This window comes from Ochotona princeps, chromosome 12 (assembly GCF_030435755.1).
Source record: "Ochotona princeps isolate mOchPri1 chromosome 12, mOchPri1.hap1, whole genome shotgun sequence".
In the NCBI taxonomy this organism is placed as follows: Eukaryota; Metazoa; Chordata; class Mammalia; order Lagomorpha; family Ochotonidae; genus Ochotona; species Ochotona princeps.
Window position 1 is genome coordinate 13,406,587 of NC_080843.1, and position 13,721 is coordinate 13,420,307.

Consider the following 13,721-nt stretch of genomic DNA (forward strand, 5'->3'; position numbering starts at 1 on the left):
AGCATGGCTGCTGGGAGAGGGTATATCCCATGAGATCTCTGGCCTCACCAGGTGGAAATGACCTTAGCTTCGGTAAGTAAGATTCATGTGCCTGTCCTATTTAGCTCATTAGCCATCTCCCACCACTCAACCAACTCTCCAGCTTCCAGGTTCCTGAGGTCCAGAGAGCATCCCTGGTCTGAGGTCCTTGCATTTGCTTTTTTTCTGCGTGCAAATCTGCATCCAGATCTGCTCACGGTCCTCTCCTGTTGTCAGGTCAGGATTCAGTTACGGGCAAAGAAGGCTCTTGGATCAACAGTGTGTCGGAGAGCATCTCTCTAGCCCCCACTCCCTTTCTGATTTCCTTTCCTTCATGGCGCCTCCCAATTGTGGAGTCATCTCATTCACAACTTCACTGATGTGTTGCTTGGCCTCTCTGAGAGCAGAAATATTGACGTCTTGGCCTTGCTTGCTTAATCTTGCCTAATCTTGCCTGGCAAAAGATAGTTGCTCATAAGTATCCTTTTAAAGAATGGGTAGTTGGGGAGTCGTTATCTTTTATTTTGTAAAAATCCAAAGATGCTTATTTTGATGAAAGAGAAGTTGGCTTTATTCAAGGTAGGTATTCATCATCATCATCATCTTCCTTTTTTTTTTGTGAGTCCAGTTTCCTTCCAAACTTGAGCTCCCCATGAGAGAAAGCCTCCCTTTTCTTGCTCTGTCTTACACTAGATGTTACATAAAAGCGTGAATTTTACATGGAGGCTACAAAGGCAAGTTGCTGATTGCTCCTGGTTTGACTGTGTATCTCATTCATGAGCTAACAAAATGTATTTGGATACACATTTTTATCAGTAAATAAATAAACCTATCGAATCAAAATGTATCTGCACTAAGCCACTTGTGAATGACTGTTCACTGAGACTTAAACTTGTGGCTCTGTTTCTTTGGCTGTCAAGGTACAAAGTTTAGTTCATCTCCACTTACCGGCGTTTTACAACTGAAGTGTATTTAGAAGTGATTTTTTAATATACATATTTGTGTGTGTATTTTAAATATTAGAGTAAATTGTGATATAAATACTGCTGCTAACAGATGAAAGTGTCTCTTTGTGGGTCCACTTAGTTTTCCAAAATTTGGATTTTTTTTCCTTCCCAATAAATTGACTTCATTTTAGTTCCAAATATATTTCTTATGTTCTGATTTTGTGGATGGAATTATCCTAAAGTTCTTTGTTTTATAGAAATCAGTTTTATTAGTAAACATAAAAAGTAGCAAATAGTAACTTACAAGTGTTTTCTGTATTTTAAAAATCATTTATCTTGGGACTGGCTCAGTGGCATAGTAGGCTGAGTTTCCTCCCGCAGTGCCAGCATCCCATATGGGTTCTGGTTTGAGTTCTGGCTGCTCTGTTTTTGAGCCAGTTCTCTACTATTAACCTGGGAAACCATCCAAGAATGGTTCAAGACCTTGGGACTCCACACCCATGTGGGAGACTCAGAAGTAGCTCCTGGCTCCTGGCTTCACATGGGCCCAGCTCTGGCTCTGGAGTCTTTTTGGGAAGTGAATCAGCAGATGGAAGATTTCTTTCTCTTCATCTCTTCTCCTCTCTGTAACTCTGCTTTCCAAATGAACATAAAATCTTGCAAAAAATGTATCTGTTTCACAGGCAGGAGCGTGTGTCTATCTGTGCAGTGATTCACTCCACAAATGTATGCAGCTGGCACAGGTTGAATGTGGGTGCCAGTGACTTTCCTAGGACTTCTGCATGAGTGGCAGGAACCCAGCTAATGAAGCCATCACCATTGCCTCTTAGCATCTACCTTAGTGTGAGGTCGGATGAGGCAGGAGAGCTTAGACTTGAACCTATTTTCCTATATAGTATGTGGGAGTCCCATTTGGCAGTTTGACTGCTATGCCAACCACCTGCTCATGAATGCTGTCTCCTTGTTCCCTTTATATGAGTTCTCTTATTATTTTTTTAAAATTTATTTTATTGTATTTTTGTTGACAATCGTTACATAATTACGGATTCTTGGTGTTAGTGATGTATGGGTATGTTTAGTAATTATGATCAGGTGCATTGAAGAAAGAATCATGTTCGGCTGGTGGTTTTTGACAACCAGTGACAGCACCTTGTGTAGGATTAGCACAGGGAGAGAGTTAGAGAAATGCTCAGTGGATCTGCAGCAGAATATACAACATGTAGTATGCTTGAGAGTACAATGTTTCATCTTTTCACAAGTAACCTAAGTTTTTGGACCTCATTTGTAAAATATGGACATCAGTTCTCAACACACTTAATTTTTTTTGGTGGGAGAAGGGGTGCAAAAGAAACAATATGAAAGAATAAACATCTGGTATTTTATGTAATATTTGGGATGCTATATATATTTCAAAGTTAAAAAAGTTTGCAGTTTCAAATGCTGGGTGTACTTTGGTAAATGACACTATTTCAATCTATATTATATATGTATAGTCAAAAGTTGCAAAATTTTAGATTGTAACAATGATTAAGAAAATGCAGAAGGGGCACTGGTAGATTTTTAAAAACTATTTTAATACAAGATTAATAGCAATTTTCTATCCAAATCAGAAATGAAAAACCATAACCCAAATAATATTCATTTGACAGTCACATAAAAGTTCAGGTTTGATTGGTGCACACATTGATGCTGTCTATGCACATGGAGACACCATCCTCAGGTGCCCTCTCCAGGTGTCATCAGCACAGTGTCAAGGGTTCCGGTAGCCACTCAACTTTGAAAGAAGTTCCATATGTCCCCACGCTAAGCTGAGCCTGTGCTGCCACAAGCCACGAGATAGCAAGTCTCCAGAACGCATACAAATCAATACTCGAATCATGTAAATTGGCCTAAAACTAAACACTGGCCTTACCAAGGAGAAACAAACTGTAAATTTCTAAGTTATGGTCTCCTTTCCTCTTCTGTTGGCAAAGCTAAACCGTCTTTCTTCCCCATACCCCCCTGTTTAAAATTATAGGTCAGGTCTGTAATGATAGTAAGTAAATGGAAACGAGTTTGAATTTCTTCAAATTTCGGATGAGGCAAGCTTTGTAATTGCTAACCCTTGTAGCTTTCATCAAAACCACCTGTTAATTAGCTTTGCAAAGAGAAGCAATAGAAAAATCTCAGAAATTTGCTAAAGTTTATTCCTCCTTGGGGACTTTAGTTGTGTTTAGTCTGTAGCCAAAACATGTATGTAATGGCAGAAGAGTTAAAGTTAGCTAATGTCTGCAGCAGGGAATACAAATTAATTATCTGGGTTCTGCATCCAGTGATAGCTTTAATGTGCTTGATTTAAAGAAGTTGCCTGTATAATCACTTCTGTTTGTTGGTGAATAATAGCATGGACAAAATAGTATTTCCTCTGCCTTACATCTCAAACAGGAGGGACAAACTGTTTTCTGGTTGGATCTCTGTAATGGAGTCTGATTTCTAGCGTTGGTGTTCAGTAATGGCTACAAGCAGGACACCAACCCCCAACATTGCTTTCATTACAACGAGAGAAGGTTATCATGGCTGCTCTTCCATGCAGAACCATAAGCATAGCTCTCATTTGTGATTGTGCAATGCATTCTTCTCTGCTGAAGACATTAGCCTCTGCTTAGCTTTTGTTGTAACATATACAAACCATCATATACACCAAGTACAGACGTGTAATTTGGTTAGAAAAATACATATTATAACTAAAGAACATGTAAATCGAGGCACTTTATTAAGCTAAGTGTTTGTAGTTCTGAGCATCACCCCCCGATTTCTAGTGTCTGATCCCAGTGAGCCCATTCCTCCTTCCTCATAACAGAAGTTATGATGGGATTCCAGAACCTAGGGGACATAAGAGCTGAAGAGAGCAGACCAGAGACCTCACCGCGCAGCCTCTCTGCTTCCTCTGTCACTGAAAGAAAAATCAGCTGGGGACTGGGGAGGGAGGTGAGGAAGGGGCCATCATACTCAATGGAAAGGGGCTAATTCGATGAAGCTAAGTCCTCAGGGACAAAGCAACTCTTGTGTTAAGTTCATCTGAAGATCATCTGACAGCAGGATGATGAGAAACAGCAGGAACTACAACTTGGTTACTTGTACCACATCCGTGCAGGGGTGACCAATGTGGCATCATTTACTGAGAGGCAATTCAGTGCTCTGCCTGGCTCCTCCACATCACTGCATCTCATCAGTAGGAATAATATTGATAATGAAGGTGTTGAAAGAAATGAAGCAGGCGTTTATATATTATCTGTGTGTTTAGTGCGTATAAAAGGGGTTCATATTCATTGCCATAATGTGTATTCATACACATGCACAAAATCTTTCCGGGCTGAAAGTGTAGGAAAAACAAGGCATCCTGATCCATGTTATAGAAGAGAATGCAGAAATCTTTTCAGAGAAAGACTTGAAGTTTTAAACCATAGAAGCAAGTCATCACTCAACTATTCTGGAAAAATCAAAATTGATTTAATTTGTATTGCACCTTAGTTATTGGAGAAAGATAATACTGATTTCTGAACATGCCATGGAATGAGTGATGCTGATGATTGGCCCTTCAGAGATGTGTAAGTGAGGACAGGAAGTGGAAGTTTGGCAGTGAAATAGATGGTTTCCTGAAGTGTATAAATGCTGGATTTGAGTAAATGTTAATTCCATAAAGGTTTAAATGAATGGATGCCAAAAAGTCTCTCAGAATTCTACATTTCATATTTTGCTAGGCGTAAAGTAGCAATAGATGCTTGTGAATACTTTGTGTTTTGTAAAAGTGCTCAAATATACTTAACACTATGGTGCCACATGGGTTCTACTGAAGAGTGATGACTAAATCAATAGCTAATTTTAATTTTGATGGGAGCAGAAATCGAAAAATACCATTTGTGGGTCAATACTGTCAATGAGCTAATTGAAATGTGTCTGGCATACTGTGGTGTCTTGAGACATTTCTTCTCCGTATGCCAGATGCATAATAAAAACCAAGAAACATGTGGCTAGCCAGCTGTATCCACAAAGCCCCAGTTTGGTTTATTTTGCTTCTCTCTGCCAGGAGAAGCACAAGGCCTGGCTTTGGCATTCTTGGGGATAGGTTAGGCCGTGGCTGCAGATTGGCCCTTTGAGTTTAGATCATTTCTCCAAGTGCCAGGCAGCAAGGTAGGCCGAAGGTGTGGCATGTGTAAGCCATGGTTTTTCACGAGCCACATTCATAGCGCTTAGAGATTCCATCAGCAGTGAAGTCTTTGCATGCCCATTGCTTGTCCCATGAGCTCAGAATGTTCTGGAGCACCCAGGACAAAGCATGCTACATGGAAAGGGTGTGCCCTGGCAAACTTGGAGTAACTGGACATTTAGTTACATAGAAAGTTCTCTCTCTTGATTCTCAGTGCTCACACATCCTTGGAGGGTTCCCTTCTCTGATCAGCACAAAACAAGAGGAGCTGGTTGACAAAACGTTTTTGTTACAAAGGTGTGTCAACCCTGAGCTTGGAATTAAGAAGTTAAAATCTGTGATTTATATATATATATATAGATATAGATATAAAAATAGATGATCATACTAAGACTAAAAAAGTGAAAGAAATCTCCATGTCAATACTAGATATTTATATTTTTCTTGTTTTGCTTTTCTTATTGTGAGTTTTTTTTGAAAGTGAATGCCCTTATGGTTCAGAAACCAATTGACACAAGGCAAATCATTAAAATGAAAACTCACCTATGGATCGAATTGATTATCAATTAATTAAAAAAAACTTATTCTGAGAGGGGATGAACACGGGGGCAGAGATAATCTCGTTAATGTCAAACCTGTGGCAAAACCCGAGATTGTGTCGTTGGAGATTATTGTCAGTTGAGATCCTTGGGGAGGTTGGCTTAATGGGCATGTCCACTAGTAACTGCAGGTGAAGGGGTAAACAAATCGGTGCCAGTTGGATACAATGGACAGACATGGAGGGGATTAAGAAACATGGTGCCATTTCTGAAAATTGGAACTGGGCAGGGTGAGACAGAGGCGCTGAATCAATTATATTTGCTCTCATTCAAGATGTACTTTTAAATTTAACATCAGTACCTCCAAATCAGTTTGGTATCATGTGGTTAGAGTGCAAGATGAACACCTCCAAGACAACAATGTATTTTCACTAGTTCTAAGAAGTTTCACGCTTCCTCCCCATAAGCATTTTGTAAACCTGATTTGTCACAGAAAAGCTTACACTGGGAGTTCTTGTCAAAGCCAGACTATAGCTTTGAAGTTCTTTTGTGTTTTCTTTCTTGTTTGCTTCTTTCTTGAAAATGCAGTTGTCTTGGGGGTTTGGCCTGATTTCACAGGGAAATTTCTTTTCTTCCTACCTTTATTTCTAAGTGTGAAAAAAGAAAAAAACCCACTCACAACGTGAGATTCCTTTACTTTTGCAGCATAAAAGCAAATGAAGGTAAGAAAACCTCCTGGTACGAAAGATTTGAGTAAGAATTCTCTCTAGAATAAACAGGGTCCCCACAGACAGCCGAAGGAAAGAGGAGGCAGTTCAGTCTGGCACCCGGTATTCTTTGGAAAAACAAAACGGAGGCAGCTGGCAGGGCTGCTCTCCTCTCATAGAAAACGGGAAGTTGGTGTGGCATGGTCCATTGGCCAAGAGTGTACCAAAAGAGGCGAGTTGGCCATTCCGAGAGCTAAAATGCAGTTTCAGCTGACCAAAAACCCAGGATTATCTGCACAGTCTCTGCACTGCCAGGGCCAGGCCGACCAGAGACCAGGAGAGCAGAGAGTGACCGAGCCGGGCTGCCGCTGAGTCCTCTTCCCTCCGGTCGGGGTCAGCTGCCGGGGCCTCCGTGGTGACAAACTCAAACTCTGTGGGACACACGTCATCCATGCACCCGCTGCCGCTCCCCGAGCCGCTGGATTCATCACCTGGCGTGGAAAGATGGGAGAAGAAGGTTGAAGTGTAAAAGCAAGGCAGGAGTCAAGGCCAGGAGTGCCTTTGGTCTGCGCAGGTTCTGGGGACCCTCCTCCCCACCAGCCCCTTTCCCATCAGGTGCTGGATTTGTTTATTCTCTCAAAGTTTATTGAGAAACAGAGCTGCTGTCTACCAGTTCACACTCTCAAAGTCCCGCGTGTTGTGCCTGACCACGAGCAACACTGGGAGTCCAGAACTCCATTTGGGTCTCCCACGTGGGTGGGAGAACTCGGGCATTTCACTGTCTGCCATGGCAGGAGTGCTAGCTGTCGGTCCACCCACTCGGATATGGTATGTGGGTGTCTGGAGGGTCTCCTTGAGCCTAACTGAGATCTAATTCATTCACATATCCTAAGATTTGGGCATTTAATGGAACAATTCACTGGTTTTCAGTGTATTCACAAAGGTGTACATTCTTTATCATCAAAATCTCCTTCCTTGCTTACTCTCCAGCACCTGGTCTCTCCCCAGCTGCATCTTAGAGCAGCTACAAATTTGTTTGATTTTTTGATTTTGAGATTTTTTCTCTTAATATACATTTTTTCTCTTAATATACACAATGGCTCAACTGGCTAATCCTCTGCCTGCAAGCACTGACATCCCATATGGGTGCTGGTTTGTGTCCCAGATGCTCTGCTTCCCATCCATCTCCCTGCTTTGGCCTGGGAAAGCAGCGGAGAATGGCTTAAAGCCTTGGGACCCTGCATCTGCGTGGGAGACCTGAAGGGGCTCCAGGCTCTCGGCTGGCCATTGTGGCCACTTGGGGAGTGAACCAGTAATTGGAGGATCTTTCTGTCTCCCCTTCTCTCTGTAAATCTGCCTTTCTAAGAAAAATAAACCTTTAAAAATATATACTTCTTAATTATCCTTTTCAGTCACATCTCCCAACCCCTCTTTGAGCCAGTTACTATGCTGGCTTGTGATCTGCCTTCCCTTCCTGAGGGGAGAAGGGAAAGTAACATTTCTGCTTTGGCCCCAGAAGTGCTAGTTTCACAAAAGAACGTATTTAAAGCAGATGTGCAGTGGTGGTTTCACAGTTTTTATGATCACTTGCATCTACATAATTTTGTTTTTTAAACATTGTTTTCAGTTGATAATGTCTAATTATGATGGGATACCTCATTATAGTTCAGTGCATGAATAAGCTGTATAGTGATCTGATCAGGATGGCTAGCATTTCAGTCTGCTGCTTATTTCTCAGTTTAGAACCTCCAAATTCCTTTAGTTCTTCATAAATGTCGAATAGGTTGTTGCTACAGAACACTAGACATTATTCTTTATAGCTAAGTGCATTTTGTTACCATTATCCATTCTCTACCTCCAGTCCTATTCTCCTAGCTTCTAGCAATCACTTTTTTGAGATTAACTTTGGAAGCTTCAATGTATGACTATGAACATACTGTATACTTAGGCTCTTAACATTTTTTCCGAGTTATCTTTAGCAATCTTCACAAGGGGGAAAATGCCCATTAATTAAATTCAAAGATAGCAAAATTGCTAAGGGGATTGTTCTGAACATTGGTATCTTGACAAAAAGTAATATAACCTTTACAAAGATATTCTTAAAGCAATATAGAATATTAAAACTGTGGGAAGCGAATAACATCAGGGGATTCCGACTGGCAAAAAAAGAATGGCTCCATCTATTTCTGATAAGGAATCCTAAATGTAGACTTTAAGAAGTGGATGGGCACCTTAAGAAAGGTCAAAAGCAGTCAACGCACTGAGGGCTGTGAGACGTGAGCATGGTGTGTGTGCCAGGCTGTGTCCTGAGTGCCACGTTGGGAGCTCAGGTTACAGCCATGGGATGCTTAGTGTTGTTGGGTTTTACTTTCCTTTGAAAGGAGAGGGGGCATGATCTCTGTTGCTTGGCCATCCCCTCCGTGTTGCAGACTGATATGTCTCTAACTTCTGTAACTCAGAGAAGAAAGTAGAGCAATGAGCATCAGCAGTTGAATCGCAGGTGTCTTCCGTTATCCATCCGTGCAGTCCATGCCCCGGATGGTGAAGCACGGTATTGCTTGAAGACAGAACAGATGGAATGAGAGGAACAAGACTAAGTACGAGTGGGAGGAAAGCAATGGAGGCTGAAGCCTGTGTGACAGTCTTTCTAGGAGAAAAGGAGAGGCCTGGCTTAGAAACTAGACAATGGCATGATTCAAAGACGTGCAGTTCACTGAGCTGGTTTAGAAATTCACTTTTGAGTTCTCTAAAATGCAATGAAGCACTAAAATTTTTCTGCAGATAATTGACAATATAGATGACTTGATATCTGGAACTTTCTATTTCATTAATTCAGACACTCAAGAATCATCCTTTGCTTTGATGATGAAGTGACAGAATCAAAGGCGACTTCACCTCAATGTTCCATAATTTTTTCCCTGCAAACTCTCTTTTTGAGGGTGCACACTTAAAAAAATCTCCCCAAAAGAAAGAAACACTAACCCAAACTTGCCGTTGCAATTATATATGCTGAAACCACATAGACAAAACCTGGATATAGTTAGCTTCATGGTAGTATTCATTTTATAGTCTTTCACTTTGGATCTTATAATCATTAGTAAAATAGTCATGTGTAATACTACGTTAATATTTTACTATTTCAATATTTCACACATGACTAGCTGCAGTTTATGTATGAACAGTTCTGGATAGAGAGGAGAATAGTGCAGTTGAACCCACTCATCCCTCACAGATACTGTCTTAGATCCTTGCTGTATCACCTCAAATGAGCCTCTCCAGCATTCCCCTGGGCAGGTATGCTTTCAGTTTTATAGAGAAAAAATCAGAGACTCAAAAAGATGCTCTCCAACTTACAAGGGAGCTGTGCCCTTATAAACCCATCAGAAGTTGAAAATATCCTGAGTTGAGAAGGACTGATGATCCCTAACCTACCAAACACCCTAGCTCGGAAGGACACACAGTGCAGTGTTACTACATGACCATGGGGCTGACTGGCATTATGCTCGCTGCTGCTGCCCAGCATTGCAAGAGAGGATGAACCATATGGTGCCAGTCCAAGATGAGGTCCAAGTTCAAAACTCTAAGTGTGGTCTCTGCTGAATATAGACTGCTTCTGCATTGTCATTGCTAAAGCACTCTGAGGTGGAAACTGTAATTTGGGGAAGACCCAAGTTCTCAAGTGATTAAGACAGGGAAACTGAGTGTGTCTAAGCAATTTGTAGAGTTTTTTTTTTTTTTATTGGTGCTGGGAGGAAGGTGGCAGGATTTGGAGGCAGGTGTGAATAGCGATGGGGAAAGGAGAAAGCAAAAACATGGTTTTTGTAACACTGAAGCTATTCCTTAAGACCAGTTCTGATTTTAGTTCTGATTTTAGTGGCAGTGTCACTTTTGTAGCTCAGAGCTTTCTTTAAAATCTGAAAAGTGTTACAGATGAGGAAATAATGAGACAAAATCCAAGGGCACACTGTTTGTGAAGAAAAGCAATGGTAAAATAGAGGTATATCATATTCTATCACCGTATTAAACTCTGAAAGTGACTCGGCCACAAGAGCTGTTCTTACTTGTGTCCTGGAAGTTGACATCATTGCCATTGTATGCGTTCTTGAGTTTGTTGGTCATCACACGGAGAGCCATGATCTGCTGTCTGATGAAAGTGTCGGGCCGTGTGATGTCCACTTCCACCTCGGGATTATTGATCTGGTTGGTCAGCCCATCATTCATGATCTCAGGCAAGTACCTGCAAGGCAGAGGGAGAGAACTGCTCAGATGGTACAGTAGGGACCTCAGACCCAGGTTCTGTCATGTTATCTTGAATAAGGATCCAGTGCACCTAGAAAAAAACTGGAAAAGAGGCCAGATGGTGCAAACAGGGAGAAAACGGGCAGAGGGGATGTGGCTGAAATGGCTTCAGACTGGGTCTTTAAATGGCACTGAATTCTTACATAGGCTCATTTAATGACAAATGTTAAATTATAAACTTAAAGAAATCACTAGTTAAACTGAATTACTCTTTATTTCTACATTCCTAATGTTACTTAGGTTAAGCAAAAGGGCTTATAACTTCCTCAGTTCTTCTGTTAAATTTGCTACCAAGACCTGGACTTAGAAATGACGCGCAGGCCGAGAGAGTACTACTCTATGAGGATACTCTAACTCAGGCACCCTAACTCAGATTCTATTTTGTTATTTTTCTATACAATTTTATTAGTATAAAGAGAACAGAGTTTATGTGTTTTATGGCTGTAGTTACAAGATGATCATACTTCCTCTTCCCTCTTCCTGGCTCAAGCCTCCTTGTTCTTTTCCTTTTTTTTTTAGTTTAAATTTTACAAAAATATGAGTTCAGCCCACTCTATAACTATAGGCCTAACTCAAAACTAACCATGATTTTCAATAATCAAAAAATAGGGAGGCTATGGTTCCATAGGGATTTAAATAAGGGCTAAAAACATCACAAGTTGTCTGTTTCATTACTACACATTTTTTTTTTCAAACAAAAAAAATCTGTGTTAACTGCCACAAATCAGAGACTGACATTCACTAAGCATAATGGTTTTCAGTCAATTCCATTTTTATTGTAAAACACAGGACTTTGTTCTTTTTGTGGCCAACCTGCAGTCCAGCGGTGCACGTTTCTGCATTTTCTCTATCCCGTTATCTGTTGGTGGAGGGTTGATCCCATCTCTTAGCTTTTGTGAACTGAGTTGCACTAAACATTGGAGGTGCAGATAACTTTCATATGCTTATTTCATTTGAGTAAATTCCTAGTTGGGTCATATAATACATCTATTTTCTGATGTATGAGGAATCTATACTGTCTTTCATAATGGTCATACTGGTTCCCACCTCGTATTTTAGTCATAGGAAACTTCTGGATATTAAAAAACACCTCTGGTAAGTTTTATGTGTAACCAATACTTGCTGGAATATTTGAGATATCTGGGTTTTCATTCTTTAACAACATATTGGATTCATTTTGATAGATTTACTGACACTTAACCAAGTATGTGTCGCCAAATGTCAAAATTGTCAATCCTTCAATATCATCTGCCTGGGCTGCCTACATTTATTTCTGTGTGAGTGAGGCTGGAGATCCCAGAAACTTGCTCGGAGCCCTGTATGTCCCTCACTCTCATGGCCTGTCAGTCTCCTAGTATTTGGTCTATTCTGTTTTACAAAGATTCTCATTTCTGTTTCTTTTCTTCCAAATTTGCTTCTTTCTCCTCTTTTCCTTTCTAGTGAGTCCTGAATCCACTTTCCAGTGAATCTTCATAACACACTGCTTTTGTCTTACTTACAAAATGGTAATTGTTGTGATATGCATTTCCATGCATTTTAAAATTTAGTGTGCCAGCAATTGTGGGAGATGGGTACTGTTTTATCCCCATGGTATGAAGTAGAAAACAGGCTCGGTGCGAAGTGAATGGATGGTCACAGAGCTAGTAGAGGGCAAACCATGGTTCCAGTCAAACCTAGCTCCAGAGTTCCCTGAGCACCGGCCCACGTGGCCTGATGGATTGCAAAGCACATGTCACCCTTTACAGCCAGCCAGCAGAGCCCGTCTCCTGTGAGTTCTACTTTGTGTTGGTGCAACACTCTCGTCAAGGGATTCTTGTCCATTCCTGTCTCCGTGAACTTGCCTGTTCAACTTGTTTTCCTAATCTGGAATGTAATTTCCCAATCAGGTCCCAAACATTCTTAAACATTTAGGCCAATCCACATTTTCCAAGAATGTATTTTCCAGCACTCTGGGATTTGCCCACACGTTTGTAGGACTCCCAGGTTCTGTGGGGGGAATTTCATGATTGTAAGTCAGCCGAGAGATCTGAGGCAGCAAGTTGGTGCCAAAATCCAACCCAACTCTGTAAACCACCATTAATCAACAACAGTGCCTTTTTCTTCTCTTCCATTTTTTTTTTCTTTAAGGAGGAGATGATGGGGCTCAGCAGGTTAAGCCGCTACCTGCAACTCAGTAACACATTTCAGAGTGCTGGTTTGAGTTTTGGCTACTGCACTTCTGATCCAGCTCCCTGCTGCTGTGCCTGGGAAATGGCAAATGATGGTTAAAGACTTGGTTTTCTGCTACCCACACAGGAGAGACCCTGCTGGGGTTCCTGGCTTTGGCCTGGCCCAGCCCCTGCTGTGATGGGTATTTGTGGGACTGAACCATTAGCTGGCAGATCTCTGTCACTATCCCTCTTCGTCACTCTTTCCAGATAGAAATAATAAATACTTCAAAATAAACTTATTAATCATGAAAAGTTTTGAAAAAATTATTTTTATTTATTTGAAAGGCAGAAAGAGAAAGAGACGTCAGTCCCCAAATGCCTACAATGGTGGGGGCTGTTCTGAGCCAAAACCATGAGCTTGGGACCCTCGCTGAGTGCCCCACATCAGTGTCTCGGACCCATGCCCTGAGCCATCATTTGCTGCCTTCCAGGGCACATGGTAGCAAGAATCTGGAATTGAAGGTAAGGCCAAGTATCCAAAGCATCATTTTTTTTTTGAAATTATTTGAAAGCCTGAGTTACAGAAAGGGAAAGACAGCTAGATCTTCCATTTGGGGTTCACTCCCCAAATAGCTGCAACTGCCAGGGCTAGGCTAGGCTAACTCCAGGAACTTGGAACTTAATTCTGTCTCCCACAAAAGTACACAGGCTGAGACACTGGGGTCATCTTCTGCTGCTGTCCCCAGGCCATTGGCAGGGAGCTGGATCAGAAGTAGGACAGGCAGGACATGAACCAGAGTGCATATGGGATGTTGGCGTTACAGGTGGCATCTTTACCTACGCTTCCATGAGTAGCATTTTAACTGCTGCACCAG

General features: G+C 41.4%; 1 protein-coding gene across 1 annotated transcript in view; it reads right to left on the reverse strand.

Moving 5' to 3' along the window:
- Window positions 1-4,044: 4,044 nt before the first annotated feature.
- The window catches only part of GPC6 (glypican 6), a 1,040,817-nt gene continuing 1,031,140 nt past the window's right edge, over window positions 4,045-13,721 (reverse strand). Inside the window, exons 8-9 of the mRNA XM_004577405.3 lie at window positions 10,459-10,634; window positions 4,045-6,888 (exon numbers count right to left, since the gene is read on the reverse strand). Of these exons, the coding sequence (XP_004577462.2) occupies window positions 6,686-6,888; window positions 10,459-10,634 (379 nt within the window). The 3' untranslated portion in view covers window positions 4,045-6,685. The remainder of the gene's footprint in view (window positions 6,889-10,458; window positions 10,635-13,721) is intronic.